The 25,341-nt window shown below is 32.8% G+C and overlaps 2 protein-coding genes across 4 annotated transcripts; both read right to left on the reverse strand.

Moving 5' to 3' along the window:
* Positions 1–1,376: 1,376 nt before the first annotated feature.
* Positions 1,377–8,664, reverse strand: LOC107011965 (U4/U6.U5 tri-snRNP-associated protein 2-like). 3 transcript variants are annotated; one of them, XM_015211658.2, is made up of 10 exons: positions 8,561–8,664; positions 6,193–6,562; positions 5,477–5,721; positions 5,243–5,327; positions 4,964–5,149; positions 4,720–4,887; positions 4,439–4,630; positions 2,822–2,993; positions 1,862–2,033; positions 1,377–1,725 (listed from the first exon to the last, which is right to left on the reverse strand). In XM_015211658.2, the coding sequence occupies exons 2-10, from the start codon at positions 6,529–6,531 to the stop codon at positions 1,629–1,631; spliced, it is 1,656 nt and encodes a 551-aa protein (XP_015067144.1). In that variant the 5' UTR covers positions 6,532–6,562; positions 8,561–8,664; the 3' UTR covers positions 1,377–1,628. The 3 variants fall into 3 exon arrangements, with proteins under 3 accessions (XP_015067144.1, XP_015067145.1, XP_027770660.1); XM_015211659.2 differs by having other exon boundaries at positions 6,193–6,587; positions 8,561–8,638; XM_027914859.1 differs by lacking the exons at positions 1,377–1,725; positions 1,862–2,033 and adding an exon at positions 2,058–2,392.
* A 1,174-nt stretch (positions 8,665–9,838) lies between these two features.
* Positions 9,839–18,192, reverse strand: LOC107011352 (copper-transporting ATPase RAN1). Its single transcript, XM_015210817.2, has 9 exons — positions 17,686–18,192; positions 15,021–15,635; positions 14,162–14,591; positions 13,611–13,936; positions 12,968–13,026; positions 12,513–12,855; positions 11,529–11,729; positions 11,166–11,423; positions 9,839–10,510 (listed from the first exon to the last, which is right to left on the reverse strand). Exons 1-9 carry the CDS (start codon positions 17,986–17,988, stop codon positions 10,034–10,036), a joined length of 3,012 nt encoding a protein of 1,003 aa, XP_015066303.1. The 5' UTR covers positions 17,989–18,192; the 3' UTR covers positions 9,839–10,033.
* Between the last annotated feature and the right edge of the window lie 7,149 nt (positions 18,193–25,341).

The following is a 25,341-nucleotide window of genomic DNA, read 5'->3' on the forward strand; positions in this document are numbered from 1 at the left end:
ACCTGATTAAGGAAATTTGTTATCTACCCAACTAGTCAAGTAAATGAGTCAAAAGTCTATTGATACCATCGAAGAAATAGAAGCATCTTGGACTTGGATGGATCTTAAAATTTGTTTGATACGTAGATTAAATTATTTTGCAAAAATACTTATTGAATTAATTCATTTTATTTGAAAGATGGAATAAAATAATCTCAAGTTGAATAGAATGAAGTGAAATATCTTAAAATTGAAGTTGACATTAGATGTATAATGTATTTGATTGACGATCTAAATTTATCTGAAATAATTCTATACTGTCAACCAAAACAATATAAACTAAACTCAAACTTAATCCTAAAGTATTCCATTTTAGTTTTTCTACCAAAATACTCTTGTAAAAGTACGGGTCGTGTCTCAATCTCAGTGTGACTGATCATCCTCTCTGTATACCCCCCATCCTAAAATAAGTATTGCTCTAATCAAAAGATTCAACAACAAAATAATTATCGCCTTTAAAAATTATATATATAAAATAGTGCTAATTGTTTTCAATTATACCCTTGTATTAAGGAATTACTTCTTAAATAACGTTCAATTCTCAAAAAACATCTAATTATATATAAGAGTAACCTAGTAAACTATACTTTATAATTTATTATTTTTCTTAATAAGTGTGTAATATCACAAGCTAAAACGACACTTATTTTTTAGACGAAAGAATATAAAGGAAGAAAAACCGAAAACCACAGTCAAAAATAAAAACAAGAAAAACAAAAGATAAATGGTCAATGGGCTATGAGTTCACATATGTTAACATCATCACACACACTGAAATAATAACTATAGATATAACACCTACCATTACAATTTACATCTTGGAAAGAATATAATATTTCAAGATTGTCTCAATCAGTAATTTGTTTTACATTCATTTACAATAAGAAAAGAGGAATATTTTACAATGCCATGCTTTTGCAATTAGATCAACATATCCAATAATGTCAATTGTTTATTAGTTAAACAATAATAAAAAGGAACATGTGTTATGTGTATCTTTCAACTTTCAAAGCTGACAAGATTTGCAGCAAATAATTCAAAATGGAGGCTCAATCAGACAGATACCCAACATTATCCATCAGTTTTTGATTTGACTTGTCACCAATAACAATATGTATCCTTTACCAATCATTTAACTGATTTTAAGAGATATTTGATCCTAATAAAAGTTTTTAAAATAACCAAACAGTATACATATGAAGAAGTTAAAATCTAACTCCAATCTTAATTTACTAAAATTTCAGTTGGAATTCATAAGAATATATATATTCCTACAAATGGAAGAAAAAAGCACTTTACTGTTCCAAATTTTAAGAACCTAACAGACAACAAAACCATCAGAAAAAAAAATTAGCAAGTGGATAAATCCAAAGCTGGAGTTCTCATAATTCCCATGCAATAGTAATCTTAAGCATAAGCAACACAAAAACAGCAGGATTTACATACAACAAAGGAAAAATAAATCGCAAAGATCACTATCTCTCAACGAGTAGAATACTCTTCATTAGATATCTAAAAGTCGAATTTGGCATTTCAAAAAGAAGAGGAGAGGCAGAGGTTGATGTTTCTGATGTTACTTGTGAGGTTCATTACTGCTGATGCTGCTCATATATCTGCATATAAGTCTCAGAAAGCGCAACCATCTGGGGAAGAGTTTCAGAAACATGTAGGTCTTGCATCTCATACCTGCATCAGTTTAAAGCATTAGGTTACCAAGTTAACAGAACAAACCATTTCCCTTTTTTCCTTCTTTTTTTTTTGTGTGTGTTGGTCTGGTGTGGGGTAACACATAAAACTTAGTGATATGAGCTGTGTAACTAACCAAAGTTCTTCTGATTTTCGTTGGACAAACACTCTGTATGATCCTTCGCCTGGCTTTCCATCATGAACAATATTAGCAATCAAATCATATTTTGAGCGAAGTTTCTCATTCTCCTTTGGTGCTGGCAGGGGAATATAATCCTTGAGCTCTAGATTCTTCACCGGGAAGTTCACTGAAAAAGGACCCATGAAACTTCACAAGTCACGGGATAGAAGCCTAACAATGCAGTTCCTAAGTCTACTGTAAATACTCAAGGTTAAAAACCTTTTCTGTTATAGCTAGTTTTGTTTCTTTCCTCCTCCACACAGCCCTTTCCCTGCTCTACCTAGCTGCCTTGTGTGGAGAACGAAGTGGAAGTGGGACACCTCTAACAAACTAATTTAGAAAAATATCTTCATCAGGATGAAAAAATTACACATCACAGCCCCAGCAGGGAAGTAAGCCTGGAAAACTGAACCCCTCACACCCGGCTCTCCACCCCCTTCTTAAATGTGCCCACATGTGGAGGATTTGAAATCAGAAAGAACAATTCTAACAAGAAACAAAAAATTCAAATTAACAAAACTAGAACTTCAAACCCCTTGGTGCTCCCCACCACCCACCCCTCAAAAAAGGTTTACTGATATTCAAGTGTAGAAGAGGCTACATGATATTCTAATTTACAATAAGTTCTAGCATATGCTAAATGAGCAGCAGAAACCAGACTGTACAAAACAGCTTGATATCATGTCCAACAAAAAATTAAGAATAAAAATTTGAGGGATGAGAATTTGATGGTATGAGCTAGGTTGGAGGAATTAGCGGAGCTAGAAGGAGTATTGAAGAGGCTTTTACATCCATTGAGGGAGGGCATATTAGTGATATAGTTGGAGAACTTACAAGGCGTCTACATCCATTATGAATTAAATGTCTAAGCAATTTCATTCAATTCAAGGTATATTATCAATAATAAGTACTCACCAAGTGTAGGATTTTTCTCCATAAAGAAATTGTTCTTTGTAAACCTACGCATGTGGAGAATTAGATACTTTGGCAATTTTGTCACACGGTATCTCATCCTTGCTATACGGGGCCTTACAACTTCAGTCACAGTATCACCATCAAACTTCTTTAGTATGTTGAATAATGGAACCTGCATTTACAAAAATCAAGTATAAACTTGTGATGCAGATAAGGATGTCATAACACATAGAGCCTAAAGCTTCCAGATTTTGTGGAACATATCAGACATAGTTCAAAAGCAGGTGACTCAATAAGTTTCAAGAACCAGTTCAACACATTGAACACAAAGCTCGATGAGTAGCATCTTCCCTACTTCCCCGAGGTTATAAGATGACGAAAAAAATGAGGCAAAAGAGAGCACAAATAGATCATGAATGTGTCTAAATAGGCATCTGTACAGCAATATTGAACTGTATCACTAACAAACATATTCCTCCAAATCAAGTAAATTAAAATTCAAGAGATCTCAGTATCTCACCTCCGATTCAAAGAATGTCAAAGACAACTGAAGGGCATTAAATTTGGGGTTGAGAAGGAGAGATTCTTCTTTCTTTAATTTTTCTTCTTTCCATACACTTCACTTTCTTTCTCTTTAATTTTTGCTCTCATACTTACCTTTCCTGTGGTATGTCCTCCCTTCCCCAACACACAAGGCCAACATCCAGACTGCCATGTTATTTATTATTTCTAAGTAAGTTATATTCCTCATTACACCTTATGTATGAGGTCATGGTCTTCAAAAACTTACATTTTATTTCTCTTTGCTCTTTTAGTTCTCAGTCACTTCGGATAAGTTTATTTAGTTACAATATTTAACTAATGAATAACTAGTCAGTAGACCAAAGACTTCAATACTCTGAATATCAAAATGAGATAGGTTCATTAGTTTCCTGTGATTACTCTTGAACAGGAACGGGATAACACGGCTATAGTTTCAAGAGCCTTCCTTTCATTTGAGTAATTGCCAAGATTTTTGCAAGAAGATAAATTTGTTGTCCACATAACACTTGTAAAACAGTTTCCCTTGCAGATATTACTCTAAACTGTTTCATAACTAATATCAAGTGAATGAAATATCTGATCAGAAGAGAGGTTGTTTTCTTTATTTAAGCTTAAAGAGGAAGTAGAGTTTTAACCAGCTAGAAAAGACACTTCCAGTAATTAAACCAAAACTTTGGCACATCTACGTAATTTCATTCACCTCAGATAACTCAACAATCTTTGAACTCTATAACACTCGATAAATGAACTTGGTGAAGAACAGTAAGCATTTTTTTTCAAGTGCAAACTATTTCTCAGACTAGGTGCAATCTTTTTCTTTTGAGAAAGGTAACCATTTATATAAAACTAGGGGTGCAACTTTTTCCTCAAGGAACAACTCACTCCCACCTTTTCTTAGCTGACATCTAGACACTTGTATTTCAGCATGTGTACAAAAGTTAGTACAATGACACATTCAACATGGGAAGTTTCCAGTACGATGACCATCGCTCACCACAAATTGTCGACTAGGAAAAAACAGGCAAAACTTTTCCAATGATAATCACAAATAAAAAATTGAATTTAAAAAAGAACCTGGGGAATAATATTCTTTTCCATGACATCTGTAAAAAGAGGAGGTGGTGGCAAATCAAGTCCAAGCATTATAAAAGGCATTCTGCTAGTTTCCATGCCAGTATTGTGAGATTCATGTTCACCATCCTCCCCATTTTCCCTCTTTTCAGCAATAGATCTATTATGCATCTCTTTCACAACCTCCAATTCCCCCTATGAGAAAAAAGCATCATATGTTAACAAAATAATGCTCAACTAGGATATTTTTAAATGTAGAAGACAGTTATCTTTTTGCAGCAAACCTGAAAGCACCGATGGATTATGCTACTGCCTTTTTTGGAACTTCTAAGCTCCGTGTGAAGGGTATTCAGGAGCCATGACATAAATTCAACAGGGTCAGACTGGGCACCTATCCGAAAACGTTTTTTACTAGCTTTCATAACCGCTTGCAAGAACTCATGCGGACTGACCTGCAACAACACTTAGTCAAAATAAGAAAACCATGAAGAACAGACAAACAATGAATTAAGCATTGCTAACATGCACCTGTCCTTTAAAGTTCCGTGCGTGCCAAATCTTTCGGGTAAGCTCTCCAAATCTATGAACAAGAGGAGATCTATTGTGTTGATAATTCTCAGGGATAAGAAAGAAGTTTCTCAAGGGAGTTACTCGCATCAATGACTGAATCGTGACATTGACAAAATCAGTCTCCTTGATGTTATTCAGCCCAACCTAAAATATACCCCAGCACTAAAAGATTAGCATTTAGACTAAAGGGAATATAGTAGCTTTAACAAATAAATATGACATAAGGAAGTGCAGTACCGTTCCAGGAAGATAATCAGACCCATCAAGTGCCCTAGACCACTGTCGGCTCTTATCGAGTTGCTTAACCTGTTCTTGAGCAAATCTGTCAAATAAGGACAAAACAAACAAAAAGAGTGAATCGCAGTCATATATTACAAGAAGGATCCCAGCTTATCGATACAGGTGCACTATAAATATAAAAATACAAAGCAAAAATTAAGTGATAGCAACTGAAAAGTGATCTTGACAAACCTTGGATTCAGCACATGAATAATGTCATCAAGCGATGGATCTATGACTTCGTATCCATCAGGAAGACAATAAACTTTCTCTGTTCGTAAATTGATGAACACGTGGTGCCCTGCTTCAAGACTGTGTGTATACGCATGAGATTTTGGTCCCCTTCCTTGAAAATATTTCCCACAGACTAAACATGCATACACATTTAAATTTGTAAGAGAGACCGAACAAAATTTCTCGAAGTCAAAATCCAATACCTGCAAATGTAGATAATATGTATTAAAGGGGATATACCAGACAAGAAAAAAATAAATGAGAGAGAGAGGGAACCATCAGTCTAAGTACGTGAGCAAAAACAAATTAGTTTACTTATGACATCAGTAGAAATGCATGAAGTGTAACAAAATTTAGTTTGATATTCAATTACTATAAGCCATAAGGCGCTTTCTTTATTAGGAATTTCATCAAACACTTAAACACAAGTCACAAAAGTACCAAGCTACTGACACTTTAATAAACAGATGGCAAGTTTTTAAAACCAAAACAAAAAATGGAGAAGCATCTCGGAACTTCAGTACCACTAGGATGAAAAGCTGTCACAATTACGCTATGCAATATAAATTTCGGAATTCCACCATTAGATATAAGATTCCAGTATAGATATCTGTGGTTGCAGGATGAATTAAAATAGATAAAACTGTTTCAGAAAAATTGAATCATAATGTTACCTGTCTATTCACAGTATCAAGATAGGGGCAGTCCCTCCTAATCTCAATTGCACGATTTCGCTTCCCTTGGCTTCTACCATCATCCTCATCTTCTTCATCGTCAGATGAGTAGCCATTTTGCTCCTTGTCTTCACCATTATTTATAACTTGCTCAGCAATGTGTCCTTTCGTACCATCATCCTCGTCGTCTTCATCATCATCATAAGATGCAAGTGGAAGTAGTGGATTCTCAAAAGCAACTGGTGGAAGAGAGGGAGACGACTGATCCATTACCTTCTGCCGTTTTGCAGTCGACTCCTCAGGCACCACGCCATCTTCTACTTCTCGCTTCTTTGTCATTCTTTTCTCGCTCCAAACTATTTAAGATTCACTGGAAATGACATAATTCAAATCAGCTGCCAAAAATCAGAAACGATTCAAAGGGATCCAAAAGATGTTTTGAAACAGATGATAAAAGTTTAAACTTGCATATATTATTAAGAGGAATATTATTTAGCGAAGTAAAAAGATAAAAACCCATTATATATAAAAATCAACGTAATGATTTCGACTTGATTCATTTTATCTTACATCTTCAAATCTAAGAACAGCACAAAAGAATCAAGAAGATAAAATAAGAGCAGCACTTCCGCAAAATTGCTAACCTACTTTAAAACAACTAGAGAAACTAACAAATTCAAAAGAACTTGAGGAGTACTTTATTGGGGAAAGAAGCATAAGACAAACTGACACCCATTTGAGTGTTGTTATCATCTGCATTTTTCTGATTACTCAAGCTAAACAGGAAGGAAAAAGAACTCTTTAACTCATCAAAGAACTCATTAACTCTCATCTCCTTTTTCTTGAGTCCTCTCAAGAACAACAGTCATGGCCTGTAAGTTGCCTCTCTATCTAGCCACACCCATTTTTAGGCAAGACATTTATACAATTCTCACAATCTTGTAAGCACCAAAGCAAACACTAAAGGCATTACCTGCCATCTCCTAGGTCTCTTAACTCTGGCTAAGTGATTGATGATACAATACAGCATACTTGCACTAAAATATTATCAATATTTCCATCTCGGCGACATCACAAGAATCAAAAAGGTTAATTGGTACGCCCCGACAGAACAGAATAAAGTATCAGTTACCCTTATTAACACCTCACAGAAACCGAGACTAGTGCATATACTGGCACTTTTAGTTTGCAACTGTAGCATAAATTAGTGGACCCATAAGCTGGTGTTGGTATAGAATGATAAATGATTAAGGTGAATACGGTGGAAATATATCAACATCATGAAAAAGAACAAATGTAAGAACTAAGGCTGATATTGCAGGATCAGAAGTCCCAAGAAAGGCACATATTTGACATGCTTAGCAGTTAGCACAGAGGACACATGGTTGAGGTATATAACAACCATGCTATTGCAGTCATGCTTTTATGAAATGTAGAAAAAAGTTACATTTTTATGTTTAATAAACAACAACAGCTACAACATATCTAATGTAATCCCACATCCACACGTGGGGTCTGGGAGGGGAGAATGTACACAAAAGTTATCTCTACTTCCGCAGAACAAAAAACATTATTTTTCTTAATATGACACAAGGTTCAAACAATAACTCAATGTCATTTTTCCTTTATCCTTTTGTCACATGTATCAACTTGAGAAGGATCAAAGACATTGACTGGTTAATCATACTTTGGGAGCAGCTACCATTTGGTAACTGCATGGAACTCAAAGTAATAATTTTGAAGATTTTTGTCTCCTCATAAGAAAAGCATCCCATGCAATGTGTACATATTTACTACTAGAATCTAGAAATGCACCCAGATCCACCATATATTGGAAATTCCCACAGCTTTATCATTTTCCAGCTATTTTCTACTCTCTAACTCAAATCCTTTTGCCTTTTGCTCCTTGTTACATTTTATTCAACAATTTACTAAGCAAGTCCTATCACTAGTGGCGGAGCCAGGCTGCAAAACACTTATTAGGAACCCTCTAACCCTACAACCAGAATAGCAATTTATTGCCAGAAAATTCAAAACCAAAAGCTGCTAACATCAACCTAGAATTGAAAACGCAAGGTGCTAAATAGTAATACTAATCCCACATTCCCCAACTCAAATAATACGGAATCTAGTTCATTTCCTCAAGCAAATAGATCAAATTGGTATATGGTTCTCAGTTGCAAGAAGCAGTATCAATACTAAATGTCCAAATTACTACAAAATCATACCCAAAAACACAAGAACTAACATACCAAAAAAAAAAACCCCTTTTACTTATCTCCTCTAAATGATTGGATAAAACAAAACACAATTTCAAGTATTTGAGGATTCCAAAGATTGCAGCTAAAATTTAGAGTGAGAATAAAACCTGGAAAATTAACGTTCTGGATACAATTTTTGCAGAAAGCTCGAGAAGAAGAAGAAGAAGCAAAGAGCCGATACAATTTTTATTTTTAATTTATATTTATATATTTTACCGAAGCGGTTTGGGTTTACGGGTTCGGGGCAGGATGAATACGCCTAAAGCCCTAACCCAATCTCCAATTGGAACTTTTTGCTTAGTTATTAGTAAAAAAAAAAAAAATATATATATATATATATATGTATGTATAACGAGTCGTTGGGATGGCTCGGTATGATTATCCCGTAATGTCTTCTGAGTCGACTTTGTCATATATGGTATATAGCTTGCGTATAAACATTACTTTTCTATGTATTTATATAAAATTAAATCATACGTAATACAAAATTATTTAGTAAATTTTTGTACTTTCCAAATTTTTAGGTTTATATTGAAATATTTCATTACTCCTAGAACAAATCATATGAAATGAAATGAAAATGAAGCAATAATTGTATTGAGCAATTGAAGACATATTGAAGTTTATAAATTCCTACGTTTAATCAATTTTAAATTATAATCGGACTCACTTCATTATCTGAGAATAAAAAATATAATTAAAACTCGTTAATGGAAAGAGAATGAAGACTGAAACATATCAAGTTGATTTTAGGAAACCAAAAAGAATCAAAAAATCAGTAGAAAAAACATATAAATCAATAATCATATTTTGACATTTGACTAAAATATCAAGTATATTTTTTACAATAACAATAGTGTGATATTACATGTTATTTTTTGGGTTTTACTTTTTAATTACATAGTTTTGTTAATAACTCAATCATTATTCTAAAAACGGTTAAAAGCCAGAAATATCCCCAACAACTGAATATGGCTTTAAAATATCATTTTTTTTTTCATTGAACCAAAAAGTTCTCAAGGTTATCTTTTGATTTGAATATGCCCCTAAAGTTACTAGTTAACTAGATGTAGCTTTATAGAAAACCATGCTATATGATTAGTTCAACTATAAATTCAATGTGAATCAAGTCACCCAATTTATATATCAAAAAGAAAATACATCATCCATTATATCTTACATTCATATTTTTGGCACATAATAACAACCTTAAGTGGACTACAAAATGGTGTTGTAGTTGTGGAGTCTTGGTAAAGGTAGAATATACATAAACCTTTAGCCCTGCGATTAGCTCTACCTCGCAGAGGTAGAGAAGCCATGACTCCATACATTGACGCGCGAACCTAATAGTGTAAAAAATCTCTTACACTATCACCATATAGAAGTTAAAAACTCATACTAAAAAGAAATGCTCTTCAAAAGAGGAAAACTTACAAACAGACAGCATTTACATTGAAAAGGGTGGTATATTCACCCTATGTATGAAATCTAAAAGAAGAAGGTTAAGGAATACACAAATCCAAGTTGATCCTAATGCTACTTTTTTTTTTTTCTAGGCTCTTCATATTTTGATCTCATTCCTACTCTATAGTTATTTCCAAGATAGTGGTAAGTCTGGGTTTCTTGTATCTCTTTAGATACAGAGATGAACATACAACACTTACAGATGACATTGCCATGCATGCACCAGCTACCCATGGTGGCAACTCCAGTTTTAGAAAAGGGAAGAAAACCCCAGCAGCCACGGGGATGGATATCACATTGTACGCCATGGCAAAGATGTAATTCCACCTAATCCGCGTAAATGTCTTTCTTGAAAGGTCTATGGCAATGATGACATCCTCCAAGTTGCTCCTCATCAACACGTATTCTGCAGCTTCTATTGCAATATCAGTTCCTGCTCCAATTGCCATACCAACATCAGCAGCAGCTAATGCAGGTGAGTCATTGATTCCATCACCTACCATAGCAACTATACTGCCTCCCTTTTGAAATGAGCGGACGACCTCAGCTTTCCCTGCTGGCAACACCTCTGCTCTAACGTCCTGAATACCGACCTGCAATTCAAAATGGCATCCAAGGGGTCATACATTTAGCCCAGAATTTGTGGGGCTACCTCAACACTTCTCAATAAATTGCATTAACAAAATTTTAACAGTACTACATCTATCCATCCCCTGTTTAAGCAACTGCATTTACTTCAGCTGATTGGATGAAATCACACATTTTTATCCTCATACCCCCACCTTCCCTAAAAAAGAATAAAGAAATATCTCTCTCTCAATTTTCTTGAAATCCAGTCCACTCAAGGAAGACAAACAAAAGGCAACAAATTACAAAAGAAAATCATCTTTCAAATTAAAAAAGGGTAAAAGCATGTAGAGTTTTTCCCACTCTGACACCAGGAAGTCTGACTCCAGTGATTTCTAATAGTTTTACTATGCAGTGGCGTCAAAGAAGGCTCGGTAGAACAAAGCCTCAAACAAGTCTTGTTTCATCTTTCAACAGATGTAGCTTATTTCAAGCTGGTTTCAGGAGTGGATAATGATATCTTACATGCTAGTCAAACATGGGGACAGGAAATTGAAGAAAGAACTCTAAATGATAACTTTCTGGAAATTGAACTAGGTTACCAATTTATCTATCCCCAGTATTGTAAACTGATATTACAGTGTAGAAGAAAATATTGATCACAAGGAGGAAGATTCAAACCTCCTTAGCAACTGCACGAGCTGTTCTCCAATTATCACCAGTAACCATGATTGGTTTGACACCCATTTTTATAAGGCCCTCTACAACAACAGCCGCTTCTCTCTTTAGTGGGTCTGCTATCCCCAGAGCTCCTATTACAATATTATCATGAGCAACAAGTATGCCAGTCCTTGCACTTTCTTCCAACTCTACCACAAAATTCTCTACGTTGGAAGGTATAGTTATCCCATTTTCGGTAAGAAGCTTCCGGTTGCCAACCTGTTCATGGGCATAAAGATGAGAAATATAGACTTTTTCCTGATTAGAGACTAAGAAATTAACCACCTCTCCAAATTTGTGAACATCATGCTATTGAAAACTCACCAAAATCCATTTTCCATCTATGGAGCACTGTATACCTTTCCCAGGCAAAACAGAGAAATCTGATACATCATGAAGCCATCCAGAAAACTTAGCCTGTTCACTGTAAGTCTGTAACTCGCTGGTATTAGAAGGCTCGTCAAAGAAATGGAAATGACGAGCGTATTCCAGGATGGCTTTAGCCAAGGGGTGTTCACTGCTAGCCTGCATCATAAGCATACCCCTTAGATGATATGTAGCTAGAAGAGAGACTATTGTGGTAGTTTTTGTAACTTTAGAACATTAGAATATTTTCTTCATCAAAAAAAAAACTTTAGAACATTTGTTTTAAAAAAAAGCTACTCCCAGTTCCACTTTACATGACACTCTTACATTTGAAGAATCAAACAAATCTTTTAACCACAACTCTTACATATACTTAAATATTTTTAATTTATAAAATAGTTCTAAGCATGTAAACAAACTTCTTCATTCTTATAAAAATGGAGGAAGTATGAGTTTTTATTGGTGGCAACATTTGGCAACAAATGACTGCTTTTAGTAATAAATAGAAGATTCTAAAAGCTCCATCGAGCAAAAACTTTCAAGTGGTTGCTTCATAGTCGAAAAAAAAGGAGAAGAAATACTGATATCTTAATGCTCTGAGACTGATTAAAAATATCAGGTAAAGTCCTATAAGGTAATCAGAGTTTTATTTCTTAAGCACTTCTATCTCCTCAAGAGAACAGCATACGAATAGCATCAAAAGATTGTAGGAAATGGTTCTGTGGGATACGAGCTAGAAAACTTGGAAGTAGAAAATAGTTTGTACAGATGAAGTCTTGTCTTTTGTTTCTATTAATTTTGGGTGCACCCATGATGTTTCTGTTACCATAGATGACTGCATATCTTCTTTTTTGGGGGTTAGGTTCTACTCTTTGTATCACTGATGTACCCAGGATTTTTACCTACATTATTATTATCTTATCAGAAAAGACGTGAATGTACCTCTGCAGAAGCTACCAAAGTAAGGAATTCTCCACGATCCATCTCATTGAAAATTTTGACTGTTGTGACTTTAGCATTTCCCTGGGTCAAAGTGCCTGTCTTATCAAATATCACATGACTAATCTTCTGTGCCCTCTCCAATGCATCTCCTCCCTTTATCAGCACACCATTGTTGGCGCCAACCCCTGTCGCAACCATAACAGCAGTGGGGGTAGCCAAACCAAGTGCACAAGGACATGCAATAACCACAACAGATATTGCAAACATCAGAGAAAACACAAAATAATTGCCATTTTCTGGAAGCCATTCTTCTGGATAGCCTCCAAGAACCCCAGCAACATACCTGGTTCAATGGGTAAATAAAAAATATAAACACAACTTTCCAAACAGTAGTGATAGAAGTAATTTGGAATGACGAAATTCCAAAAAACTAATTAATTGGAAGACAAACTCACCATCCAAAGAATGTTAATAAGGACATGGTAACAACTGTAGGAACAAAAATGCTTGCGATCTGTAAGTCAAAAGAGTACTCACAGTGAGAAATTCAGTCAGCTGTAACGTCAAAAGGAAAGAACAAAACAGTCAAAGAGACTCATGGACAACAAAAGCAACATTAGAGAGATATTTTCATTCTTCACTAAACTCAACCACATCATAGCAAATTCACTGCCTAACTGTAGTTCAATATTACACTTAAATAGATAACTCCCGTTATAAGAAATGACAAGGACGGCACAGCCATCAGCATTCAAATATGTATGCTACAGCTTCAAATATATCAGTAGTGTGAATACTTTATAACCAAATAAGGGAAAACACAGTAAAATGTTGTACAACACTCCCAACTATCAGAGATTTAGGCTGATGGAATAAATGAGAATAGAGGTTGAACTTACTAATGCAAAGAAAGATAGATAGATAGTACATTGATGAAGGAAATGGAAGAAGATATTGAACTTCCAATTTAATCAATGCTTCTACAAGCCCATCAGTGATTGTGTGCTAAAGGAAAGCAAATACTATAAAATTAACACCAGATAATAATCAGCTTGCACTGACAACACTCTTCAGCAAGATGACACTAAGAATACTCACATAGTCGGCAAACTTCTGAATGGGGGCCTTTGACATCTGTGCTGTCTCAACCAGAGATATTATCTGACTCAAAACTGTGTTCGAACCTACTTTTGTGCCCTGTATGTGAAGAGAACCATGTAAATTGATTGTACCTCCAATCACCACTGAATCAATTTCTTTCAGAACAGGAGCAGATTCTCCAGTGACCATACTCTCATTCACATGGCTTGAACCCCATACAACAACACCATCCACAGGAACTTTTGTACCAGGAAGTACTTTTAATATATCGCCAGGCTGAATCAATAAAGCATCTATCTCTCTTTCTCCAACAACTTTTCCACCTGGAATTTAGGGTAAACATAATATCAGCGAATTCCAAAGCTTAGGTCGTGTGTTCGAACCTGTATAACCTTATTTTTTGGTTTCGTATAAGAACAAAAAACAGAATATCAGTGATAGGCCCCTTTTGCACTACTGAAAAAGTCGCAAATTGTTTTAACACATTTACCAAGAACTAAACATGGTAATGTGTCGAAGCACTAAACAGAAAGTCCAGATGTTTTTACCTTTGTCTTTGACAAGCAGTGTAGCTGTAGCTGGAGTAAGCTCGACAAGTTTTTTGATAGCACCCGATGTCTTTCCTTTAGCAAGAGTTTCCAAGTACTTCCCCAGAAGTACAAATGTGATTAACATGGCACTTGTTTCAAAATAAGTTGGAGACCAGAACCCAGAAACTGCACCATAAAGTAATGCACATACAGAATAAACATAGGAAGCTGTAGTTCCCAATGCAACCAAAACATCCATGTTTGTGGAACCATTTCGAAGCGCTCTTCCTGCTGCAATATAGAAACGCTTACCAATACCAAATTGGACAACAGTCACTAAAGCCCACTTTAACCAATCACCCATTTGAAAGGGACCACACTGCCAGACCAGTAAAGAGTAAAGCAGAGGTATCCGAGGGCAGAGAACTCGCATTAGAATCACAGGAACCTGGCAGAAATTTGAATGTATTAGATGATAAATGCATACAAATATGACAAGTAAAAAGACAAAAAGGAGGATAAAATATCTCAAAACAATCCCATTATATAACTGGAATTTAGCAGAACCCTTTTCATGTAGAATCATATATCAAGAATCATATTTTCTCAAAGACAGTTGTGCGATATAATTTGAAACTACATGTTACGGGAGTAATGGAACATGTAGCCTGTAGCAGACAGAATCTTTACATATTCAAAGATGTAACACTTCAAAAGCTCCATTAGATCAACAGAAACCAAGTATTGGAAGTTAGGAAGCTTCCATCACGCATAACCATGTCCTTCTAAACCCCTCAAACATGAGGCTAACGCAAAAAAGCTAAAACAAGAAGAAAGGATAGCTGTACAACAAATAAGCAGCAAAAATGTTACTTACACTGAGAGATAAGCTTGCTGTAAAAAGCCGAAACATGCGCGAGGACTCTTCTAGATCTCTGGAAGCCATTCTTGTATAAGGGTTCTTGACAACTAACTTAAACTTGCCACTGCTTCCCCCTTCAATGCCATCGACTAAAGATCTTGAGCCAATAACTTCAGGATCAAAGACAACTTCAAGCTCACTTGATACCCGATCAAAACAAAATTGTTTAACTCCATGTAACTTTGAAAGAATGCCTTCTAAAAACTGTGCATCCATCTCACCAGAAATACCAATCACCCCAAGTACAATCTTGTCCTGCTCACTGCTCTGCACAAAGGAAGCCTCAAAACCAGCATCTTCAATTGCATTTGCTATATCATCCTTACTGATTATGGTTGAATCATATTCAACCTCTCCTAGTGATGTAGCCAAAGCAACTACCGCCTTTCTTACACCTGGGAGATTCTTTAGGATACCTTCAACAGAATTTACGCAAGCTGCACATGTCATACCACCTATTGTGAACTGGCCTACTACAGTTCCATGTGGATTTGTATGAGATGCAGCGGGTTCCGAAAGAAGCTCTGCCTCAAACCCAGCATCTTCTATAGCATTTGTAATATCTTCATCCTGAAAAATGAATTGGGACACGTAAAGTTAATTTTTCATATTTTGCATCAGGCTACATGCCACGTTAAGAACATCATACCAGATTGGACAACATCAACGGTGTAACTAAGCTATACAACAACATCAACAAGAACCAGTCAACATACTCGTGTTTGATAGTGACTGTTTTTGGCAGAAGAGACTTCATAAAGCTTATCATTTTTGGGTTAACTAGATCATGTCTGTTGTTTCCTAACTATGTCACTTCCCTCTTTTTCATATTTAAGCTGAAGTACAGACAAAAGTTGACTTGAACTTGAAGGCATCAGTCCAACCATTTTACGCAATGTTAGGAATTAGGATGGAAAATCAAACTAAAATCAGAGTACACACTATTGAAATAACTGACCCCCAATCAAAGAAAATAATGATTACATCCTTATTCATAGTAACTAAAATTACATACCATACAGACAAAGAAGCAAAAACTAAAGGCCTAAGAATTAGGATGAGTGAAGGCGTGAAAAATAAGCTCAGACAATCAACATCAACTTTTAAAGTCCTCTCTATTTCACTTGACACCAGAAACGAGATGATCTAGTACAGCATTATATCCTTTAACAGATACCAAGAACTCTTAACAAAATGACAACTCATACTTGCTAGGGCAAAAGAAAACGATCAGATTGCATATGACCAAGGCATAACAGCTCAAAACAAGAATGATAATCTGGTCGATCTGTAATAGGTGACAAAGTGATAACTTTGTACCACCGCCTCTTTTTTCAAACCTGATATTCACAACCACCTCATCCATCAACCACAACAACTATTGATGTTCCCCTGATAATGTAGGGCCAAAAAAGGAAGAAATGATCCTGCATACTTTTAAGTGTACAGTTCGTACAAGTTAAGAATCAGTCAGAGAGCTAGAGAACTGTCATTGCTTTCACTCTTAATTTTTAAAAGAGTTACTCTTATTGCTCATGTTTCATAAAGGTGTTTGACATCCACTAAACACGGTAATGATGGTATATGTAGGTCAAACAACAACATCATACTTCATATGCCATATATTAATTTAAAGTTGCTATCTGGAATACTTTGTTCAAATATAGGAATGTGATCTCCAGTCAATATGTGAAACCTGGACGACCAATAATATGTATGATTGGCCTAAGGGGCACTTGGGTAATACTAGTTTGATCATTTTGGTTACCTATTTGATACACAAGCACTTTCATCATCTTAAACAAATAGTTTGTGCTTAGTTAGAGGACCAAATCATTCCAAGTGTTTGTTGTGCTTTGTTATGGCTAAAACAAATGCTACATGTGTTTTACTAGATAGAAATCTTGAAATCTCAGTCCTAAATCTTTAATGTTTTACCAGTACATAGCCAATGCACAGCTTTACATAGCACAGGGCAATATATTTAGAGAAAATTTGTGATATCAGACCCTTTTCTCCATTCCTAGTAGGGGGTGGAAGAAAGAATGCCCGCATCTTAGCCCTGAACTACCACATTCTATTCTCAACTAGCAAAACTTCCTCATACACGTTTTGCAATGGGAATCTAATGGACAGAGAACTTCAGTGACTATCAAACCTTTATTGGTCAAGACAGATCCCCAAAAGTTGTGGGCATATCCATCTTGGTTTCGAAGTATTATTAACATCTCCATCTAGAGTCTAATTCCCCAAAAAGTAAGCATTTGAAAGCAGCTGATTTAGATCAGTTCTAAGGTGTGACATGGATAAAATACAACAAAGTTAGGTAGAATAATGATGTCCAGAATATCCAAACCCAAAAAACACAAATAACAAGAGAAGCTATTCAAATATCAAGCAGTTAGTCCCAACCCATTTATCCCAAACAGCTAAAACCATCATACTAAAAATTCAGCAAAACATCCAAAATCATCAAAACCCCAGGATTAGTAAGATGTATAACTAAATTTTCATCAAATGAAGATCAACCCATTTCACCAAATAGCTCAAAACCTCAACAAGATCAATAAATTACTTAGAATACCAACTAAACAAGCTCAATCAAAAAAAAAAACTCAACCTTGACCAAGGTAGGATCGAAGACGACGTCAGCCTTATTCTGAAGTAAAGCAACAGAAGCTTTAACAACCCCATTTACACCCATCAAAGCTCCTTCCACTGATGTAGAACAAGCTGCACATGTCATCCCGGTAACTCTAACCTGAATTCTCCTCAAATTCTCATCCAACTTATCCAAATTCACTTCGTCATACGAATCCAATAGCCTCACTTCCTCTCCGGCACCATCTATATCATCCTCCGCCGCCGCCGATGATGACTTCCCGGTCACCGTCAACTGCACGTCCCTCATGCTCGGTGCCATATGATTAACTCCCTTAATAACAAAACCAAAAAAAAATAATAATAATAAACCCAATTCTGATATTCCCCGGTATATATATTTTCTCCGGCGATATATATATATAGATATGTATGTACCGGAGAAATAGATATATGGGTTCTATGTAAAGATTTGTTTAAACATTTTTAGAAAGAGAAATCTGTGGGTTGAAGGAGGAGAGGGAAAGTGGGAACGACAGCGAATTTGTAAGTAAAAAAAAGAGACGATGCAGAATATTCAAATGACTAAAATGACCTTGAATAATTTGTAGTACTAGATTTTTTTATTTTTTGTACTACAAAAGTTTTTCTTTTTTTTAAATCATGAGGACTTAATTTTAAAAAATTAATAATAACGATTATCTTGGTATCAGATAAGTGTATCATGTAAAAAATGTAATGTATCTTATTTAATGATTAATGCATCAACACTTATATTATTGTATCAGTTTTGAGGGATTTATGTAATTATAAACTTATAAGGGTCAAATGATAATCTTACCGTGAAAGTATGTGACTTATGTCCTTTAACCTTTTTGAATTATTGATAGTAGGGGTGTGCATCGGTCGGTTCGGTTCGGTTTTAGATATAATCGGTTCGGTTTATCGGTTTTCGGTTTTAAAATATGCTAACCCAATAACAAACCAATAAGAAATTTTTTATCGGTTTATCGGTTTTTGATGTTATCGGTTCGGTTTCGGTTAACCCAATAAGAAAATGTCGATCAAATAATATATAATAGTACGTATGTTATAATTACATGTTACCAACTTACCGCCAAAACATTATAGAAAACTTTGAATGTTGATCAAATTACTAACATTCACAAACTTGCAAAAGCTATCGTCTACAATTACGAACTAGAATTAAAACTAAAATAAAATAAAATAAAATATTTCAATGAGACAATCTTGAACAGTTGCTTGATCAACCAGATAATCAACAAAGTTTTCACCAATTTCCTAACCAAAAAATCACATAGCCTGAAAAGCTAATATTGAATCTATTTATGTATTAAATTATGTATATTTAATATTGAGGAAGGGTAAAGTAGTAAATAACTATCGTCTTATTGGGTTATCGGTTTACCCAATAACCCAAAAGAAAAAACCGAAACCGACCCAATAACCCAATAATTATTTTTTCTAAACCCATTAATAACCCAATAACCCAATAACATTTTATCGGTTCGGTTTATTGGTCGGTTCGGTTTTTGCACACCCCTAATTGATAGCATTAAAAATATATTTTTATATTTGATTAACTAAACTTAAATATATCGTCAATCTTGTAACATGAGCGAAATACTCCGTTAAATTCTCGTGAATTTTGTCTCATGTTTTTATAAGAATTTGAGATCACTCGCTATTTTGGGTGAGAGACCGGAGATATATTCAAAATATTTTCGATAATCTTCTCTAGCAATGATAAGTAAAAACAAAAAATAGGAAGTTTCAATTGGTTGGTTTTTTGTTGGGTAATTAGAGGGACCCAAGGAAGATTAAGAAGTAATAATGAAAGGTAAATGAAGAGTGATTAATTGGTCAATGATTTGAAATGGTACCCAAAAAAAAAAAATTATTCATGAAGAAATTTTTAAAACATAGAATTCAAGAGTTTTGACTTTTCGGTTATGATATAATAACTACTAGAAGGTTTTGGTTAGAATTAGGAACCAACCTTTTTGGTAAGTATTCAAAATTAAATCATAATTGACAAGTAAAATTTTTAAAAATATATTATTGTATTCGTCTACTAATTATATTCTTAATCAATAATGATGATAATCTTTTATTAGTTTGAACGATTAAAAGAGAAATCACTTCTAAAATAAAATAAAAGCTACTCTTTCTATTTTTTTGTTTTTATATTATTAAAAAAATATCTTAGTTTAACTGCTTTTTGGATTTGTAAATCGAATTTTTTGTTGTTATTGTTAGTTATATATTTTTAAGAGAATGATGGTTCAATGTCATATGAAATGTGAAGTATATATTATTTTTGTTAATCAATTTTTATTTATATTGCTTTTTCCTCCATTAGATATGGTAGCCTACTTAATTGTAACAATTGTTTTAACAAGCCATGTTGCCTTATATAATGTTGCAAGAAGCCAAATTATTTTGAAAAAGTAGAATATCAATATTATATTTCTCGAAGAATTATATTGCATCATGTGGTATAGCAGATGAAGTTGCTTCTTTCTTAATTAGAGATTTCAGATTTAAGCTCTAAAAAGGGTTTTGTGTCACATAAATTTAAAATAGTTATACTCTAATACAGGTATTGAAGATCGGATAGACCAAAAACATATATCGCACCATTTAATTTTAAGATATCATAGTATTAATATTTTAAATATTCTCGTACTACCTTGTTTTATCATTATATTTTTATTTGAACATCATTGTAATATTCCACCTATTTTATATCCTTGACATTTATTGCCATATATAAAGTTATTGTCAATTTTTAAAAATAAAGACAAGTATTGTATTTTATATATATGTAATGTATTTTTAATTGTCATTTGATTAATAGATGTAAAATTTATTTTCTTTCCGTTCATATCTAATCGTTGATTTTTTTTTAGCTTCAAATTGTATCTTGATATTATTAATATTTTTATTTTAAAAAAATGAAAATATACATTTTACTAGCTCTATGGTCAAAAAAATCATCTTTTTTTTATTGACTTAAATCTACACGGTAAATAAAAAGAAAATAATTACTCCTCTATCCACATGATCCTCGTTTGGTAAAATAGCCTTTATTTTTATGACTTGGTCTTATTATTTAGGGTCCCATGTTTTTTTAATAAATATCATATAAAAAGGGTAGTTTAGGAAATTTCACACGTCACATTTGAATATTTTATAGTTTAATATACACATTAATATGGCACTATTGCAGCGTGTTCCTTTGGGTCACGGCAGACGACAGGCTTCGAAAGCATTGACCGTTCTACGTTACTAATAATAATAACTCGTAATTTAATAGATCGTTGGCGTAAGGTATAAAATATAATAATTTTGATTATATATATTAAAAAAAGTTACATTATCAAATCATTTGATGAATAGTTATAGATTAGTATATACTTACGCTATTGCCTAAAAACCAAAGCAAATAATATATTATTTATATTGTCAGTATGTATAAATCGAATAAATTCGGAGTAAAATTTTCGATTTGGTTTATGTTGTAATTTGTTGAAGTTTACTATTTGGAGAAGTCATTGCTTCTAAGGTATGTTGGGATGTCATGTTTGACCTGCCTGTACTTTGTACTCCCAATTTTTGAAAATTTCCAAATTAAACGAATTTTTCAATTCTTATCTTGGAGTAGTTGAACTCAATTAATACACAAATTAAATTATTTAAATGCGTTAATTCAAAGTTTGTTTTTTCTTTTCTATTGTAGTGTTCAAAATAAATTTTAATAGTCTTATTTACGGAGTCCGGAGCCTAAAGGGTAAAAAATATTAACAAAAATTCTAAAACGGTATATGAAATTTCTTTTTAATCAAAAGGGCAAAATCGCTGGCGAAGTAGCGATTTTGTCCACTGAAATAAGCAAAATCGCTGCTATAGCAGCGATTTGTTAAATTTGTTTTTTTTTTAAAAAAAAAAGACGCAGCGACATATAATAGAAATATTAAAAAAAAGGATTTTTATTTTGAAAATCGCTCCCGAGGGAGCGATTTTCAAAATAAAAATCCTTTTTTTAATATTTCTATTATATGTCGCTGCTACGGCAGCGACTTGTGTATAATTTTTTTTAATTAATATTTTTTGCTTTTTTTTTTATAAAAAAAGTTTAAATCAATTTTTTTTAAAATCAAATAGCTGCCAAGGCAATGATTTTTAATTAAATTTTTTTACTTTTTTTAAAAAATTAAATCGCTGCCAACGCCGCGATTTTAAATCAAATTTTTTTTAGTGATTTAATTTTAAAAATTAAAAAAGAATTAAAAATCGCAGCAATTTAATTTTAAAAAAATATTTTTTTTATTTAAACTTTTTTAAAATAAAAGAAGCAAAAAAATAAAAAAATAAATAAAAATTTAAGGTTATGTCGCTGCATAAGCAGCGACTTACTTAAAAAGGTTATAGAAAAAATTTTGAAAATTCAAAATCGCTCCCTCTGGAGCGATTTTGTTTTTATTTTTTTTTTAAAAAAAAAAATCAAATTTAACAAAATCGCTGCTGTAGCAGCGATTTTGCTTTTTTCAATGGACAAAATCGCTACTTCGCGAGCGATTTTGCCCTTTTGGTTAAAAAGAAATTTCATATATCGTTTTAGAATTTTTGTTAACATTTTTTACCCTTTAGGCTTCGGACTCCTTATTTATGTATATAAAAAAATATATTTTTTCTAGGTTTTAAATGCAGTAAAAGAAAGGCGTGTGTTGCGTGCGTATTGCATATAATACTTAATAAGATAAGTATTTTTTAATTGAAATTGATGTGTTTAAAAAATAACATATTCGTGTTCATTAAAACACGTTATATATAATTGTAATATTTACATATAAATTTAAAAAATCTAAAAATAAATTGAGTTGATATATATATATATATATATATCAATCTTGAGGAGTGTGTGAGTAGCAATTTTTAAATTATATATCAACTATAAAAGTTAAAACAAAAATATATATCTAACGATGAGATTGATGACACTATATATTATTAAAGGACATAGTAGAACATTTGTTGGGTGTATCACTCTGTGTAAAAACTAAAAACAAATATGTATTGATTTTAAATTTTTAAAAAATGCTTTTTTTTGAAAAAATATTATAATAATATTAATAAGTTTTGATTGACTAATCAATTTAAAACGACTTGTTAATACTAGCTAGATTAATAATTTGTGTCGGACCATTCTAATTGATTTGTAGTTGCTTGATACTTCTCATCATAGACCACTATGTTGACTCGGGTCTGACATGTTGTATTTGTCACGTATTGATTTTGAATTTAAACGTTAAATTATAGTTTATTTCTACACATTTTAACATTCTAAAATAATTTAAGTTTTCATTGAATAAATTTTAAAGGCGAAACTTGAAATTTGAAAATGTAAGTTTTTAAAAATTTAAAATTACGTTTGGACATGCTTTTACTTAGTTTTTATTATTTTTTTGAATTTCACAAGTCGAGATTCCAGCAAATCTCAAAAATTAATCTGAGCTAATTCTTTATATTAATCTAATTAAATAATTTTAAAAAAAAATTATAATCAAATACTAGCTAAAATTTATGAACGATATTACCAAAAGTAGTGTCTTTAAATCTTTATAGTGAAAATCATTCCAAAGCAAAACTATGCTTTACAAGTATTACTATAATAATAGACCTCAAAGGTCAATTCTCATTCCACTTAAAAAGAAAAAAAAATTAATATCATTGCTCTCATTGGCAATTACAAAAGGCAAATATAAATTGACCATAAATAGATTTCAATTAAATGTTTATTTCGAAAAGCATTTTTATCTTTTTTTCCAATTGGGAATATGACTTTGTTTCCACAATAAATTCAATGATATAAGAAGCAAAGACAACATATCATATGCCAATCCATCATCCACTAAGGATGTATCGTTGCGTATTTATTTATCGTATTTATTTATCATACACAATTTCAACCAGTGCTAGTCCAATGTGTAACTCATTTTATCCACGCAAAAATAAAAAATATTGTTAAAACGAAACTTCTATATATATTTGAAACTTAATTTAGTTAGAGGAATCGAAAAATTATCCATGCTCATTTTTATCTACATCCATTTAAGTACCACGTAACGCGCACAACATGCTTGTGATAATAACTTGTATAGTTTCTATTTCCTAATTAATTAAATTTAAAACAAATTATCTTGTGATTTAGACTGTATTACTAATTATTTATGTACTAGAAAAGTTGTAGTACTATATACTTCAAAACATGGCAAAGGGTAAGCTAGTCCTTTTAATTTAATATGAAAAGGATTAGTTAGTAGTAGTTGATCCAAATGTATCTAAGAAAGAATTCAACTAACTACTTCTTTATGGAAATTAATAAACTAAGCTTTCACCATCTTCCAATTTACAAAATTATAACTGTCGAGATTTTTAAAGTCATATATTTTAGTATCGTCTGTATATTCATTGCTATATCATTATTTGCTTTGTTATACTCATATCCGATGATGAGATAGTAATAAATCCAGTTATTACTATAAAAGCTATTCGATATTACCGTTCTTCACGAAGGTATACGTGATTAATAATCTCCTATTTCCATCGTCGAAAAGACTTTAAAATAACTATATCAAAATCAACAACTTTTTGAAAATTGTTGGAAAGATGTGCACAGGTGACCTAAGACACCATATAGAGATAGCAGATATAGTTGGTGCAATGTGATAAACCTAATTTTTTAGTTATGTGTGTTACAAAAAGACTTCTCACCAATAACAAGACAAATTAGGCCAAAGAGGTTGCTGACCAGATTTTCCTATATAGTTGAATTTATTTAGAAAATTATAGTAATAAGTCACTCTCATTGATTTGGTAAAACTTTATTGTCTATTTCTAGTGAAAGCTAGCTTTTGTTAAGGTTGGAAGCTATATGTATAATATAATTTTGTTATATTGTTTGTGACTGAAAAGATATATTGGAGTTTTAAGATGCGTGAAAATAAAAGAAAGGTATTTTTATCATGCGATTCTGTTGTTATCTATAAATTTAGAGGTTTTTCTGTTTCAAATTATATACATTGAAAATTTGAAATACTCCTACTGCATTTCTATATCATTCTTAAGAAACGTAAGTGTTCGGTGTATGCTTTATTGTTTGTGACTGAAAAGATGTATTGGAGTTTTAAGGTGCGTAAAAATTTTAAAAAAAATTATCTCGCAATTTTATTGTTATTAAATTTAGAGGGTTTTTTTTGCTTTAAATTATATACATTGAAAATTTGAAATACTCTTGTTTGTATTTCTATATCATTCCTAAGAAATGTGAGTATTTTGTGTATATTTTTTCTCCATTATTTAAGTTCATCAGAGTTCTGTAATTTGTATTATTATATAGAAATACATTATTAAATAACAAGATGTTAGGGGCGGAGTTATGACATGGCAACGTTGGTCAGATGAACAACCTTTGTCAGAATTTTTTTTTGAATATATATACTAAATAACATTTTTTTAAATATATACTAACTGTTGAACAATCTTGACACAATAAAGATTGACAGCTTAACGGTTAAGACTGTGCAAAAATACCTTTATGTTTTGGGTTTGAGCCAAGTGTGTGGTTTTATGAATCCCAAAGAATTAGGAA

This window comes from Solanum pennellii, chromosome 2 (assembly GCF_001406875.1).
Source record: "Solanum pennellii chromosome 2, SPENNV200".
In the NCBI taxonomy this organism is placed as follows: domain Eukaryota; kingdom Viridiplantae; phylum Streptophyta; class Magnoliopsida; order Solanales; family Solanaceae; genus Solanum; species Solanum pennellii.

Coding starts and splice junctions, on each gene's coding strand:
- LOC107011965 (XM_015211658.2), bottom strand. CDS start 6,531: ATGACAAAGAAGCGAGAAGTAGAAGATGGCGTGGTGCCTGAGGAGTCG. Junction 2,034..2,821: donor GGAGAAAAATCCTACACTTG/GTGAGTACTTAT, acceptor GTCCTTTTTCAG/TGAACTTCCCGGTGAAGAAT. Junction 1,726..1,861: donor CGAAAATCAGAAGAACTTTG/GTTAGTTACACA, acceptor AAACTGATGCAG/GTATGAGATGCAAGACCTAC.
- LOC107011352 (XM_015210817.2), bottom strand. CDS start 17,988: ATGGCACCGAGCATGAGGGACGTGCAGTTGACGGTGACCGGGAAGTCA. Junction 13,937..14,161: donor ACTGCTTGTCAAAGACAAAG/GTAAAAACATCT, acceptor CCTAAATTCCAG/GTGGAAAAGTTGTTGGAGAA. Junction 10,511..11,165: donor CTCGTGCAGTTGCTAAGGAG/GTTTGAATCTTC, acceptor TTTGAATTGCAG/GTCGGTATTCAGGACGTTAG.